Source organism: Ischnura elegans, chromosome 4 (genome assembly GCF_921293095.1).
Source record: "Ischnura elegans chromosome 4, ioIscEleg1.1, whole genome shotgun sequence".
In the NCBI taxonomy this organism is placed as follows: domain Eukaryota; kingdom Metazoa; phylum Arthropoda; class Insecta; order Odonata; family Coenagrionidae; genus Ischnura; species Ischnura elegans.
Genome location: NC_060249.1, coordinates 110216180 through 110232833, shown reverse-complemented (window position 1 = coordinate 110232833; position 16654 = coordinate 110216180). Strand labels below are relative to the sequence as shown.

Here is a 16654-nt window from a genome sequence, read left to right as displayed (position 1 = left end):
AAGAGTCAACGTAAGGATCCAGATGTTGAGGACGCTTTAAATCATTGGTAATTCATATTAAGCGATCGAGGGATTTGTGTGAGCAATCCAATGTTAAACAAGAAGTCGGAGGAACTAGCTTTGAAACTTGGTCATGACCATTTTAAGGCAACAGATGGTTGGCATCTCGATGGAAGACCAGAAACGAAATAAAATTCAAGAGAGCTAACGGAGAAAAAAGTGTTGATGTTGTGAGCGCAGAGGTGTGGAAATTGAACAAACTGCCCAAGTTACTCCTGAATTTTTGTGCTGTCAGCATTTACAATGCCAATGAAACGGGACTGTAATACCGAGCAACACCAAATGGCTCTTCTCATTACAGTCATGTAGGATCAACGAGCTCCAAAAAAGCGATGGATCGCATCACTGTTTACTGTTGTTCAAATGTTTCGGGAACTGATAAAAAACTCTTCAGGCAATTCTGGAAAGTGCTAAGCCTCAATGCTTTAAAGGGTTAAGAATAAGCAGTTTACCATTAGAGTACCAAGCCAATAGCAAGGTAGCGATGACAGTGAGCCTCTTTACGCAATGATTGACCGGAGGAGAGATAGAATTAGCATGGAAATCAAGAAAGGTTCTTCTTTTACTTGACAATTGTACGGTGCATGCTAATTGCTAAAGTGAGTTAAAAAATTATCAGTTGGAATTTCTGCTAGGAAACACAACATCCTTGGAGGAACCAATGGATATGGGGATCATTAAAAATTTGAGAACACTTTACCGTGGGAAATAAGTAGATAATATTCTAGAATCTGTAGAAGATAACCTTCTGATATCATCATCCACTGCCAACACACTAAGCTCAAAGGTGAACATTCAGCAAGCAATACTGTTTCTGGCTGAAAGCTGGCCAGATGTCAACTGTCAAAAAATTAAAAATTATTTTTTCATTGCAATTTCAATGCAGTGTTCAACCTTACAGCAGAATCTGAAAATGTATTCAACTCGAAACTGTGCCACATAACAAGCCATGAAGAGCTCGATAATATCCACTGCTAATTGGACCAATGACAACTGTGAACATGATATTGCTGAAACCATATTACAGAGGCAACAGTGAAGCTGAAGGTGAGGAAAGTGATGGAGATGAAATCGCACCTGAACGTAGCTAAGTGATAACTCTGGATGCAAGGAGGTTCATTGAAGGTTTACGACTCTTCTTCATGCAAAAGGCAATGAAGATAGCCCAAGGTCATCATTGGATTTCTGTGCCCACTTGGGTCGTACGACGAGGATGACAAGAATGCTGCAGAGAACATTAGACAAAATCCTTGGACGAGGAGATACAATTTGAAATGAAAGTACTTGCATGTTTAGGAATTTTAGGAATCACATATTATTAACTAATTAACCGTGAATTTTTCTTCAATAGGACTTAGTAAATGACATTCATCCAGCATCGCCTGAGGCTGTGAAAAATATTTTCAACTAAGATTACTATCATTCTTAAAAATGTTAATTAATTACTAATCTCGCTGATTTATGAAACAAATTAATAGTTTAATAAACATTGTTTGCATTATAAACAATCTTTAGTCTTCTTTCTATCATTTTAAAGTTTTTTTATGTCCATGCATGGGATAGTTCGCCTAATTGGGGCAGCCGCTTAATTGGGGCGAAGTGTGCCTGTCGCGATGTGTCCCAATTAACCGGAATCTACTGTATTTAATCCGTTAACATTGTATAAGTATTGGGATTTCTCTGCTAAACATATGCATTTAGTTTTTAATGATATTATAGGGAATAAAAAACTCATGAAGTATAAACACATATGTTAATATCTTGTTTAAAATTTCATAAATGGTTTTCATCAATGTCTATGAATCCTGTAACCCTCCTACCTGTCACCTAAATCAATCTTACCATTTACTCAATGTTTCAATGATGCATGTAAATGATAGGCCAATTGAAATGTCTTGCCCACAAGGCATTTCATTTGATTTACCAAACCCTTTTTATCTTATTTATGCAGAAAGGTAAATTTAATTCATTCAGAGAAGTGATTGAGCCCAATTTAAGCAGTCAGCAGTAACTTACTGCATTTGGTACATATATTTATTAAAAGAAAGGAATGTTTATGGATAATTTGACAAGATTGGGGTAAATTCTTTAAATTTTATTTTTAATTTCTCTGTGCCTCTTGGTGCTTATCGTACTCTGGTGACATTATTGGCATGGATGACTGAGCTAGCCTCTGGCTCTCCTTTGGCAAAGCTAAGTCAGAGTGCACCACCAGAGTACATCTCTGCTTTGCTTCCATGCCTTGTTTGCACTGGTATTCTGCCAACTTCCTAGTCTTTTCTTCATCTTAAGTATGTACATACCTGTTTTTCTTTTTTGTCTCCTGTTCTGTTGGCCATGTCCACTCACTTTCTCAAACAAATTCTCTCCCTCTCTTCCTTGTTTTGCTGTCCTTGTTCTTGTCTATAGTTTATCCAGGTGCAATGCCAACGTTTCATTAGTGCATACTATTTTTTGTTACCTGGTTGTTACCAACTGTAGGATTAAAATTCATATCTATTTTTAATACTCCTTGTGTTCACCGTATTAATTTCAGCTGCCTAATATGAGCAATTTGACTTACAAGTTGGGCCATGGATAATAATGTGTTAAATTCTTTTGACATTTTTTCTTCACACTTCTAGCTATGGCACCAATTCTTAATGCCATAATGTGGTATACATTATCTGTAATAAATTTATGACTAAGATATATCCAATGTCTTTCCAAAATGCAACACAAAAAGACATGAAGAAATGTTGATTTTAATTGCTGGAAAATTTGCTGTTACTTCTATTTGATGTTTTTATGGGAAAACTTCTGAAGAACTCTATTATTTGATGAATTAGTGTTATGACCAGCAAGATGCAATGCTCAGTTGTCAGAATGACACTGTGAAATATGGATCCTAATAGATGCAACTTGCACTGTTTCCTCGTGTTTGAAAACTAATTTGTTGAGTCAAAAGAAGTTACTTCACTTTTTGGTTTGATTCCATGGTAATAAGAAACTTTTTTTGCAAGTTTATGGTTTGACGTATTTGTATTCAGTTTATGCTCATGTTGCCTGTGCAGTAATTTTTTTTATTGAGTAAAACGAGCTTCTTAGTGATCATTAACAAAAAGTACCTTCAGTAAAGGCTCCATTGACAAACCACTCCCTTACAAAATTATCAAATACCTGTTTGTAAAACCATTCCCCAATTGTAGGGCCCTCCCTCTTTTTGTGTGTATAAAAATATTTGGTGTAAACTCTACAATTATGAAGCCTCAATGGCGTGAATTCTACTTGCACACGAAGTCCCAAACATGTCTCTCTTCTTTGTATTGAATTTCCTAGTCAGAAAATTTCCTTCATTTTTAGGGTATTTTACTGTAAAATTGTGTGGTTTTGCTAGTAGTTTATCTTCGAGGTATGATTTCCAGGCGGAATTGTTGTTGGCTTTGTAGACGATACTAAGAAAAAAAATTTGATGTGGCCAACATTACTTCTTATCTGACCATCTTTCACTTTTTATCATTCATCAGCCGGTGTCTACAAAGTCGTCTACAAAGCTACTTTGAAAGTTGAAACTACTTCCTGTCTGTTAGTTGTGTTGTTGATAAATGTCAGGTGATGAATTTTGTAAATTATCAACCTTTTTGGTTTAAAATTTTGAAAGTGGCTGTGTTGATAATGTCAACAGTATTTTATTGTAAAATGTTGCTGAATGTGAGAGCAGTTGCCAAATCATGAGTGATCAGTTACATTCTTTGGCTGTCACATCAAATTTTTAGTAAAAGAATAACTGTTGTGTGGACATTATCATTATAATACAATATATTTCTTCTTAGGAGGAATAGCAAAATTGAAACTTGTTGTTACAGTAAACAATCCTTAGCTATTTATGAAATGATTGTAAAAGTAATGATTTCCTTGACCTTAATACAGTGGAACCTCGTTAAAGCGAGTACGGGCTATAGCGACACCCCCGCTATAACGAGAGATAGGCGATGCACCGTCAATTGACCCTATAATAAGCGTGTTAAAAAATTCGTTTTTACGAGACCCTTTCGGCGTTGGCTCTCGCCATAGCGAGGGTTTCACCGCCGGAAGACTTTCATCAAGACTCCTTAACCTCTGTAATTGCTAGCGATCTGTTAGAAATGAAGTTAATGGAGTGCTCTGTCTTAAATTTATGTGGTAAACTGTCGTTCGATAAATATAATGATTGACGAAACAATGCTTTGCACGATTTTTATTCAGTGCGGTGCTTATAAATTGTTTGAATAGTCAGTCGTTATTTGAGTAAGGAAACTTAGTTATGCAAAAAAACATCGCCTTTCGTCTGGATTTATGCTTACGTTTATCGAATAGATGTTTATCTGTCGCCGCACCACTCCTGTTCCTGTATATCTGTTCGCAACAGGTATACATATTGGCTATTATTTGCTCCACCTCCGGTAAAGCGACAATTCGCTATAGCGAGTGTTTATTAGTGTACCGTGGGGTGTCGTTATATCGAGGTTGCACTGTATATCTTTGTAGAAGCTCCCAATGGAGGTACACTATGGTTGTTTCTCCCTAAATATGAATTGCAATGCACATTAACCACTTGAATTTTGTACATCCGGACTAAAGTTGATTTTTCTGTCAAAAGAAAATACTGTATGAAAGTAAGATGTGTTGCATGTAATTTTTAATAATTCTTTCCAAGTATTTTTATTTTTTGCCAGCCTATTATTCTAGTCTTACAATTTCTCACAGGAGTTAGAAGTAAATAATCGTCCTTTGTTGACTCTCCTTAGGTTTTCTTATAACACCAAAATTTTTGCTGGTCTGACCTGAGTCATAATAGTTTGTTGTTGTTTCGTGTAGGATTTTCTTGATAATACTTGTGTGTTGTGTGTTTTATGCTGTATTTGTGGCATATAACTATTTTCATGGAAAATGTGTCCGTGGTAGGGCTACACCATTTCTCAAAATGTTTATATTGCCCGCTACTTGTCCATAATTACTGATTTTTTGCTATAAATTAGTACCTTAATGTTATTATTGTCACTCTCTCCCTAGTATAATTTTATAGCATATTTTTTCTCTTGTCTTCTATTATATTTTATTCAATGACCTTCATTCCCTGAAACCGTCAAAGAGCAAAGAAAACTCATATTTGGATCAGTATTACGTGCTGCTTTAAAGCTTGTTATGTCAAATTGGGACATTTTCTCTCTTAACCTATACTATTTCCTGGACATACATTTTCATTTTTGCTTCTATTTTATTTAACCCCTAAGCCTGGGGTTTGGCCTGGGCCTTGGGGCCTGAAATAGTTTTACAGAAATTCAAAATTATCTTTAAAATGCAAAACATTTATATAATAATGCATCATTCCTATTCTTTCCATGTGTTTGTACTGTCAGGTTTCAGATGCTAGTTCAATATTAAAAGGATTAGCAATGATTATACTAGCGAAAATTTGAAAATTTTGAATTCTCTTTAGATATTGGTGATTAGATGGACTTGGAGTTAGGTTTGTTGGATGTTAATTTGCTTAAAAGAAGTTTCTCTCATTCATTGCCATTTTGCTGGTATTTTGTTGTTGGCCTCCTTGATGTGGATTGTGCAATTTTCTCCTCTGGAGATTGTCACTTTTATACATACCAAGTTGTTGTGATGTGTACTTGCTTCTATTTCTTGTCCCTGAATGGGCAGTGGTTGTTGTTGAATTCTAACAATGAATGCATGCTAAGGAATACATGTAAAGTTTTCAGCATTTTTGATCTAGAACTAAAAATAACTGGACCACTAAGTTAGGGATTTCATGGTTAATGATGCGTAAATAAAATTAATTTTTGTTTAAATTGACCTTTTCAGTTGCTATGATAGTAAATGTACTGTTTTAATGTTGGAAAATTGGATATAGCATGTTATTATCATGGCTGATAGAATAAATATCAAATTGCATCTGATAAAATGACTGCAGTATCTTCATTTACATTGGTAGGAAACTAATACATAGTTGTACCTAATAAACAACTTCATGGTGAAGCATCAACAAAGATGTGATTTTTTTTAATGTGATATTTTAACTTCAATAAGATTCAATAATATTGTAGGCTTGTACTTTTGTATGCTTCAATTTGGAAAATATTGGATTTGTGTGTCAGTGTGAGGAGTTACTTAGCATTTTATTTGCTTATCTTGTGAAGTGCATTAATTATGTTTGGGTTGATTTCCATGTTAGGTGGTGAATATTAAATGTATTTATCCCGAATGTTTTATTTTTTTATTGTGTTGCAGCTTCATGAAAGTTTCTTCCTTGCCATTTTATAGTTCTTAAGAATGACTTTTAAATGAAACATGTGAACCAATACTTGTGTTTGTGACCCTTAATTAATGGAATAATTTATTTCAATCCTCTGTGATGGTTGTGCTATTATTTCTTTCCAGATTTAACTGTGCCTCCTCCTCCTAAAATCTCTCGCCAAAGAACTCCATCTCCTCCACTCATATCTGGTGCTGAAAGTTCCAGATCTGACAATAATCTCTCAATTGAGGAGACAAATAAGTTAAGAGCTCGGTTAGGTCTTAAGCCTTTAAAAGTTGAGGATGGGTCGTCAGCCTCCAAAAAGTCACCAGAGGGAACATCTGGTGACCAAGGAAATGAGACCAGACCTATTGGTGATGATGGAACAGATATGGGAGAGTTTGTACATAAACCAGCTGGTGATTATGTGTTTATGACATTAATTTTGAGAGCATGAAGTTTATTTGTATGTCTATACTGATTCTAATATTCTTACTCTGCAGAAAATATCTCTAGTAAAGTTAAAAGTGAGAAAATTAAACAGAAGCTACAGGAGCGCCGTGAAAAGCGAAGTATAGAAGCTAAATTGGCTAAGGTTAAAAAAATAGCCGAGGAAGAGGATGACGAAGACACACTTGAATGGATAAAGAAAAGCAGACGATTGCAGGAAGAAAAGGAAAAGGCGCAGAAAAGGGTATGTAGCTTACGATTACATATTATTACATATTAATTTTATCTGTTCATATGTCTTGATTTATTTATTGTTTTATATAATATGATAATGACTTCTTGCACTTATTTTTTGACCCATGTTTTTAAAATTCAAGTGTTTTACCTGTCAAATCTTTTCCTGATACGGTTTTAAAGAAGGTGAAAAGAAATTTTCTCTTGTATTTTACTTCACTAATTTTTATCAATTTATTCTCAGGCACAAATGTTAGAGGAATTAGATGCAGAATTTGGGGTAGGAGATCTTGTAGATAGTGAATTTAGAAATGACAGAAAGGAGGTTTATTCCAGTAAAGATCTGCGAGGCCTCAGAGTGGAGCATGCAGCGGTAAAACTTAATTACAATTCTATTTCAATCCTGTTGTATTTTGTCTGTTAATACCACTCTAAATGGTGCTGAATATTTTAGGATTCTATATCTGAAGGAAAGACAGTGGTGCTGACGTTAAAAGATAAAGGAGTTCTCGATGAGGAGGATGATGTCCTGGTTAATGTCAACTTATTGGATGAAGAAAAATACAAAAAGGTCTTTATAAATTACAGTCTAGCATGTTTTAGCTGTTCTTTCATTTCTTATGTACTTGTTGGCAAATTTACATCCTGGCTTACTTTGATTTCAGAATATTGACCGAAAGAAGCAAAAGCCTCACCAGTTTGGGTACAATGTGTATGATGACCCAGAACTGGATGAATTTGGAAATGTTAAAAAGACCATCTTAAGCAAGTATGATGAAGAAATTGATGGAGAAGCAAAGAAGTCATTTGAATTAGGTAGGCATTCCTTCAGAGTTCATGCAATTAATAAAGGATGATTGTGTGTCGTAGAAACTAGCATCAAGCACTCATATCGGTGCTACAGTTAACTCTTGAGCACTTCATTAAAAGTACTCTGTAATACACCCATTTCATTCCCTTTTTTACTTGCCTGTAAAGTGCAATTAATCCTACTATTAGCATAAAGGGACACAACTTATAGGCAAACCATAAAAATGGAAAATTCACTCTATCTGCAGTCATGTAGCTCATATTTAAATCAGACCAACAAATCACTGTTGCTGATTTCACTTTGTTGAAAACCAAAAATTTCGTAGATGCTTACAAAAGCTTAATTATCAACTTTTACCAAGATAAAATATTGAGATGTGAAAAAGAGGGATTTCTCAGCTACCTGGAAGGACCGCACTCCCCATTTCAGCACATATAACATGTATTCCACTTTTTTGAAACTTTCATTCGTTATTGCATTATGTTGAAGAAAAAAATGGCCAAATTTGTTTATTTTGAGCTATTTATAGGTTGTATCCACTTTTCCGGGTATGGCAAGAATATTTGTCTCCCTTACATTTTAGTATATCTGTTTAATACTGGATCTATTTTCTTCTTCTCAGAAGTCATATGCCTTGTTCTCGCTTATGCATTGCAGGTTGCATTTATGCTACACTTAACACGTTGCGTACGGATGGTGAGAATTCTCGTCATTTTTTTGCCGAACGTTCTGGATGGATGACGAAGATTCTCGTCATTTAGGCGCGTCAACCTAAACAATTTTTAAAGCGTACAATACATATTCGTTTGTAAGGTTTTAGTTGTTGTTCGTTACTCATGATGAAGTGATGCATCATAACGTTTGATTGGGTAGAGTTATATTCTAAACATTAGCTTTTTAACCATGTTTAAACCAAAGGCATATTTTCAATCTCAACACCTCCACCCAGAATCGGCGTTCCTAGGAATTTAAATACCCCGGCACGCAACGTGTTAAGAATTTTATGTTTGTTTTCCTTCTTCTCCAATAGTGAAGTCCAAACTAACAGAGTAGAATATGCCAAGATGGTGTGTTCACCCCCTCCTATGTATAAGCACGTATATTGGAATAATTATTGTGTATAAGTATTAACTTTTACTGGTATTAAATAAGTGCTTTTTATTTTAACTGTAGGAGTTGATGACTCAGAAGAATATCAGAGGACAGAAATGAGCAGAATTCGTGAAAAACTTCAAAAGAAGACATTAGAATCATTAAACCTTCCATCTCTTAAACTTGCCTCAGAATATTACACCGAGGAAGAAATGGAGAAGTTTAAGAAACCAAAGAAAAAGGTAGGTCCTGCTAAGTTTTCAATAACAATTTGATTTCAGTTTGACATGCAGAGAAACCGATGGATACAGCTACAGCAAAATTCTGATTATCCGACTGTGGTTTATCCGTGTTGCGGCTTATCTGTGCATGATTTTTAAACTGTCGATGTTTTCTGCGATCTTTAAAAAAAATGAAAATGATTCAAAAGCACCAGGATATTTGCATTTTAATGCTAGGCTACACCGGGCTTATTATTTCTATTAGAATTCCCTTTTTAAAGTGGTATTATTTTATTTACTTGCTGACAAGGAAATTTCAAGTCTACTTGGACGACTGCTCTAGCAGTGCTGACGACAATCAGCGATGGGGAAAAAAAACTCTTGATTAATTTTTAAAGATTCTTCAATGTTTAACCAATCATAAATTAGGAAAAAATGTTACTAGCGGTCTTTAATTACCTATTTCACATCGCAAATTTGCAATTATTACCGTGACCTCACCTGCGGTTGAATACGGCCCAAGGGAACCTGAGATTTTGTTGCACTCAGGCATGTTCACTCTGTGACAAGTCAAGGTCAAACTGTAGGGAAAGGGAATGGTAGAGGTGAAAGCAGCAAGGGAAGTGGAAGTAGAGATAGCGTGAGTGCCTGCGTGGACAATTTTCCATGTCCTGGTTTCCTATAACCGCTGCTGTGCGATGGCATGATTGCACTCCCGTTGCCTTCACGGGAGTTCTGTGTTCGTGTTTTCTAAGCATCGTAGTGCGCGATTGCGCTTGGTGATCACGGATCCGAATCCCGCAGCAGTCACATCCCGGACTTGTGCGACTACACGGCGTGGTGCCTGACAGTGTAGTTTCCTACGTCGCCCAGTGGTTTTGAAGCATTCGTGGAAACCACTTTTCTGAATCCGTGATCTTGCAGCCACATATACCAGGTTTTCAATAACCAGGTATGAATCAGATCAGTAGGAATGCGAGTATAATCACGTTTTCGCCGTTAAAAAGATCGCTGTTGGGAAAAGAAAGCTCTTAATTATTCCGGAAAGCAGTCTGAAATAACAGACGATGTGCGTGAATAATATTTAATGGTTTGATATGTACGAATTATGAAAATTAAATGAAATTCAAGTGAAAGTCTGGATTATTCGTGTTTTCTGTTAATTCATGTTTTCTGATTATTCGTGATGCCTCTCCCCATCACCAGCCTGGATAATCAGGAGTATGCTGTATATTGATTCGAAATGACTTGTCCCAAAATTGTCCCATTTCACATACTAACCTGTTTATTAGTCTCTATTAATTCATGTGATGAAATTCAAAAACTTTTTCTCTTTATAAAATTCAAAATAACATTGCTGCTGGTTTATGCGTCATTGTATCTGCTTATCATCTTTTAGCAATTACATTTAGGGAAGTGGAATGATGTGAATTACCTATAGAGAGCAGTGCATTTTAATCAGGTGAATTCATGAAAAATTGTAGGGTGGAGAGAATTTTTTGCCTGAAATGTTTAAGAATAGCTTTTGTTCACAAATAGGCTGTGGCAAAAATCTTATGTCCTTTAAAGAATCCACACATTGTGGACAAGGGATTTGTATTCATGCTATCTATTCCTCACAGTATTTCCTAGAATTTAGGGTGATACAGATATTCTATTCATACACATTTATTACTCTATTTTTAAAAATTTTGGTGGAACATGTTAGCACAGAATGATTTAGGGAGGTGGCACGAGGGCACATGACCCAGACGCGTAAAAAATAGACAAGAATTTTAATATGCACAGTTATCAGTACATTCATTTTGTTTTTTTTTTTGTATTACGGAGCCTCATTCATTTAATTTAATATTGATACTTTCCTATTAAAGTAAAGAGAATATTTCATACGGTAATTATTGTATGTTTTTTTTAATCTAAAATATGAGAAGACAGTTTGCCTGTCAGACCCTTGTGACCCTGTCAGACCCCCCCCCCCAAGAAAAAGATCCCTGCCCTTGTACGTTAGTGCTTATGAATTAAAGCCCATCAATTACCTATATTTTTTAGTTTAATAAACCAATGCACTTTGAATCCCTTGGTGTTTTAATTTATTTTATTTCAGCTTAATGTATGTTGCTAAAAACTTAATTCATAGTTCACCCAGGAATAATAATTCACTAATGAGGTGTAGGGTATGGTGATGTTTTACATCTGAAATATTGCTAATGGGGATTTAGTAAAGCAAACTTTAGATTTGCATTGTAAATGAGTGAAAATGTGAACGTTGTGTTATCTGCTTGGTTAGGATCAGACTGTTTGGTATGGATATGGAAATAGATCTATTAAATTATAGTACCCTTAGGTCTGACCTTACAATGGTGAGATTCTCTATAACCTGCTCTTTGTACCGTATAACCTCAGTTTTGCGAAGCTCCATGTCCGAAGAAAACAAAATGGTTTTAGGGAGAGAGTTGTACAAGTTAGTTGTATTGTTTTTGGAAGCTTATTTACCTTAATTTCAAGAAAAACTCAAATGAACAACTATATTACTCTATTTGAAGATGTCTGGCATTCAGAAATAAATCTGTAGAATAAAAACAAAACTTCATTTAAAAAAGGAATATGTATTGTATTTTATGGCACTACCTATTTTGCAGTCTGGAATAATAGTGATAGACAAAAATGAAAGAAAAGAAACATACAATCATGCCTCATTTAACACATTTTTTATTAGTGTAATTTTGCCATTGAGCTATTAGGGTAGTTTCCTTCATCAAAGAAAACGAAATGCAATGATTGCGATTCCTTACCCACCATTAGTGTATTCATAATATACAAATTATTTGGTTTTAGAAATCCCAGTTTATACGAATGGCAATGGTCAATTTTAACCTCATTTGAAAAAGGCCAGATTGGCGCCAATGCGATTCCGCTCCACGTGACATCACAGGGATCTAGTTTATACGAGTAGATAGGAGTTTTACATCGTCTGAGATTACTAATGCATGCATGAGGCACAAAGCTCAGGGAAACATCTCTTAATAATCACACATTAAAAATACCGAAGTTCGGGAAAGTTTCCTTCGTTTGATAGGGGAATAATAATCCTTATTTAAGCCAAGCGCTACCAGCTAGCAGGGTACTCAGCTACCTGCTAGCAGCCTGTGTCGTATCTGCGCTCAAGCCTCGCCCCAAAGTCACCTCACAAGGTGGCAGGGGAACCAGAAATACGTCACACGGACTTTTTCCCATCATTCCTACTTAGCCATTGCGTTTTCGCGCGCTTGAAATTTTTCACTTTTCGTTTAATCGCAAAAAATAGATATCGTCATTTAAAAATCTAAAAGTGTGAAATTCGTACTCCAGGAGTAATAATCTTTTGATTTAGGCAATAAAAAAATAATAGGAAACCACCCTATTGTCTTGGGAAATATCCCAACGCCACTCTGCCAAATCATGAACCTTACCCCTCTCTTGATAAAATATGAACTTGCCACAAGGAGAGATAAAATTACTCTCTTTTCATGGAAAAATGCTTTCTTAAATCTTCTTCTTTTTTTATATACTTGTCGAAATTCATTGCTCTAATGTAGCCATGTTCTAACAATGCCATGGTGTCTGGATAAGTGATGGCATAAACGACTCTTTTTGTGGAGCTGCCTCACTGCTCATAGCACACTCCTGAGAGCCGCTCGTGCAGTGAGACTCAGCAAAGTGCTTCTAGGTTGACGAGAGGGGGAAGAGGGGAATGGAAGAACGGGGAAGAGGGGAAGGTGGTGAGGGAGGGATTTCTGTGCGAACATTTGAAATGCAACATTTCCTAGAACACATTTTGAAAAATTGTTTTCAAATCAATCACATATTGCATAGTCACAATGTTTAACAGGTGATATAACTGAGGAATCATTTCTGCCGATACGTAATATCTTTCATGGAAGATGGAAAATGTAGGTATTCCGTGTCCTGTGCTTATGGATGATGGCAATTTAAAAAATTATGTTGTAACAAAATATTCTCTCTGAAACTACATGATCGTGCTAACAATTCATAATTAATTTCATCGATTAGTCTTAGTTGTTTGTGTTAGAACAAATTTTAATTTTTTTTCTCGTATTATTCCATAAATTTGCCGTTGCCGAAAACTTTTACAAGAGCATCTTCCCCCATTTTTTTTCACGGTGTATGGAACATGCAGGAGAGAGAATTACAATAAGGGTCATGTGAGATTCTTTATAGTAATACCCAGAAGATGAATCAGGAGAATCTTTCAAGGGGCATGAAAAGGTGAGCAGTGGGCTACTTCTACCACTCACAACTCCAACCCACACAGTGTGCGCGGAGGGAGTCGTGTGCAGTCTGCAGAGGGGAGGGACTCGCGACTCACCAAATAAGACTCTCACTTCCTAGCTCTATCTGCTGAGTCGCACATTTGAATTGACTCACTCGCATAGTGCCCATCACTAGTCTGGATAGCTGACCTACCACTATAATTTATCTCGTCTCCTAAATGGAATGGCAACTTAGATAATTAATTGAGTGTGGAGCTGGTGGAAATGAGTTTTTTTTTAAAGCAATACCACTTGGTGGAGATGTAATTTTTGCTATCATTGTTTATTGGGTCAATTTACTCACACCGTAACCATCCACACTACAGCTTAAAAGTGATCTTGGGGGAGAAATGGAGCAGTGGCCAGTGGTATTTGTGGGCCCTATGTGTCTCAGGACTCTCCGTAGTATTGCAGTTTGTCTCACTCATGTAGCAGAGGAATTATCTGACTCTGGAATACAGTGCCACAGCTGTTCAGAAGTATAAGGTGAATTTGATTTTGCCATACGTATAGTGTAAAATATAAGTGAAAATGACAGAAGAGAGGAATGTGGATCAAAATGTAAAGGAGTTATCAAGAAAAATGAGAAATAGTAAGTGATCAAAGCTATATTGCATGTAAGTTTTTTTTTCCTGGAGTCCCACACACTCTTGTGACTGAAGCACCAAATTTGATTGCACCAGTGAGTGAGAAGCCACACCTCTCTCAAGACAGGAGCTAAGTAGAAGAAGCATTGCTTTGTTTTTCTCTAGTCGGTTCCTGAAGAGGGGCAGCCAGAGAATGAGGCGGGTCTAGCCACAGCTTACTATCTTAGTTCCCTAGCTGCCACCAGGCTGCAGCAGCTTGAGGCATTTGTTTCACTTGATTTTCATGGAATGATTACTCAAAAATGGAAAAAAGGATATTGAAAACGAACTTGATAAAATTGAATGTTTGAGGCATTACTTTGTGAAAGCGGTCCATTATTAAAATTAATAAGAATAACTTTGTGCTTTCACATGAATATTAATTCACACATTTACACGAACATGGTTTCAACATTAGACGTCACTGATGATGACGCCTAACGTTGAAACTATGGTCGTGTAGATGTGTGAATAAATATTCATGCGAAAGCACAAAGTTCTCATTTTTAATTTTAATATTCATAATAAACATTTATTAACATTCTTGAGGTAATGACACTTCTTGTTTTTTTGTAGGTTTTCCATTAATATGTTTGAATAAAATTGCAACATTAAAGGTATAAACAATTTTGAAAAGTTAGGTATGTGGTTAACAAAATCACTGAGTAATCTTACAATAAGTATGTACGAAGTATAAAAGCAATGAAATGTATAATTTGCTCTAAATACAGAACAAAAACCTATACCCAGTCCAGCACCCTGTTAAAGTGTGATGATGTTCTACCATTTATGTACTCCCATTGTGTCCACTGCCACATATATGTTTTAACGTTGTGGATGTTTTAATATTGGTAAGCTTTCCTAAGGAAGGGAGCACAATGAGTTTCCCTTCTTTTGGGTTCAGCAAATGCTTATTTTTGATAACATGGGGTTAAAAATGGGTTTAATGTAACACACCCTTTCTCACTTCAAAATTTTTCATATTATCTGGGGAATCTGAAAATTATATTGTTTTCCTGTACTTATTTATCCTAATATAGCCCCCCTTTTATTCCAAAAATGCCCATGGTAAAAGTAGGAGGGACTATATTCCTTTGCATTTTTTTTAATACAGTGGAACTTGGTTAGTACGTTTCTGAAGGGACCACGAAAAATGAACGTACTAACCAGGAAAACGTACTAACGAGGAAAGTAAATAATAGCAGTCGGGGTTATTGCAATCAGTGAAAAAATCGTCATAATTACAATTACTATCGGTAGTTCTCATAGGATCGCCTTCCTGAACTCTTTTCACATTTAAAATCAAGAAAATGAGCGCTACCATGAAAAACAATACCATGTGAATAAAAATCGCAATTTTTCATGGACATCCCGGAGACGATTTCATGATTACGGCGTCTATCTCCCGTGATTTATCCTATATATATTTACAGAACGAGAACGAGTGAAGCTCAGACAAGCGAAGACAAGTCATTTTTCTTTCTCACAGCGTACTCTAACAACAACCCGGAGTAAGTCAACTGGTTTTTTGAACATCATAAAAATTGGGCAAAATTATATTGACTTTCAAATTACGGCAACAGCCGTAGACATTCGCTTCTGGAATTATACCATTTCGATTGTAAAATCGATCGATATATCGACTGATGACACGCAAGATTAATAGATTACGACGTAATTACAAGAAAATTTTATATGAAACAGTTGAATTTACTTTCAAAATTTGTCTAATGTCGTCTGCTTTCGTTCCGAGATCAAGTATTTTAAAGCTAAGCTTCGCGTGGAGATCCAGAGGATCGTCTGCTCCCGCAACAGTAGTCAAGTAAATACGCACGACGTCGAGTTTATGGAGCAGTACTGCTTTAGATAATGTGGGAATTGTCTAATACCGTTAAGACTCATTTCTTCATCATGATAACTCGTGCCATAGCAACAATTGCCCACTCACGAACTTAGTGCGCAGCAGTGGGCACTAGTGATGGGTCGATCATGAACGATTCGATCAAAAAGATTGAATCACTAGGTGAATCAAATGACTCATGATTCATTTCGTTAAACAAGTCGATCATCAATCATCAATCACTCCGACTTCCGGTTTCATATCAATCATCTCGGTTTCCGGTTTGATTCAAAATTTGGAACGACCGATGCTTAATCTCTTTTCGTCAGGGCAGAAATAGTTGTGATAAAATTAAATACTATGTTATGAAGAACTGAATACTTGTGTAATCTTTTTCTTTAATGTTTTCCAGCAGTTATCAGTATTAATAACACCAATACACGTAAAAGGAAAATATTAAGATGACTCCTGTAGGAGAACGTTAAGAAGTAGAAGTTAAAGCTGGTTATATTTTATTGTGCCGTTCATAAAATTATCCTGCAGATCAGATTCATGCATAGTGTGTGGTGTATTTTGTGTTATATTTTGATCAACTATAGTTAGAAATTATTTCATTAGTGTTAAGAAACTGTGGCTGTTTCGCCTTCCCAAATATTTTCATGGCACTGCTTCCTTCATTTTTGCAATCTAATTTACTCATCTAGGAATTCACAATTAAAATAGTATATGAAATTATAATATGGAT

General features: G+C 35.8%; 1 protein-coding gene across 2 annotated transcripts in view; it reads left to right on the top strand.

Moving 5' to 3' along the window:
* Positions 1-16654, top strand: part of LOC124157885 (U4/U6.U5 tri-snRNP-associated protein 1) — a 35643-nt gene that overhangs the window by 3153 nt on the left and 15836 nt on the right. For both annotated transcript variants that reach the window (XM_046532953.1, XM_046532954.1), the window contains 6 exons: positions 6469-6744; positions 6829-7019; positions 7254-7382; positions 7464-7580; positions 7675-7825; positions 8994-9154. In XM_046532953.1, coding sequence (XP_046388909.1) covers positions 6469-6744; positions 6829-7019; positions 7254-7382; positions 7464-7580; positions 7675-7825; positions 8994-9154 — 1025 coding nt within the window. The remainder of the gene's footprint in view (positions 1-6468; positions 6745-6828; positions 7020-7253; positions 7383-7463; positions 7581-7674; positions 7826-8993; positions 9155-16654) is intronic.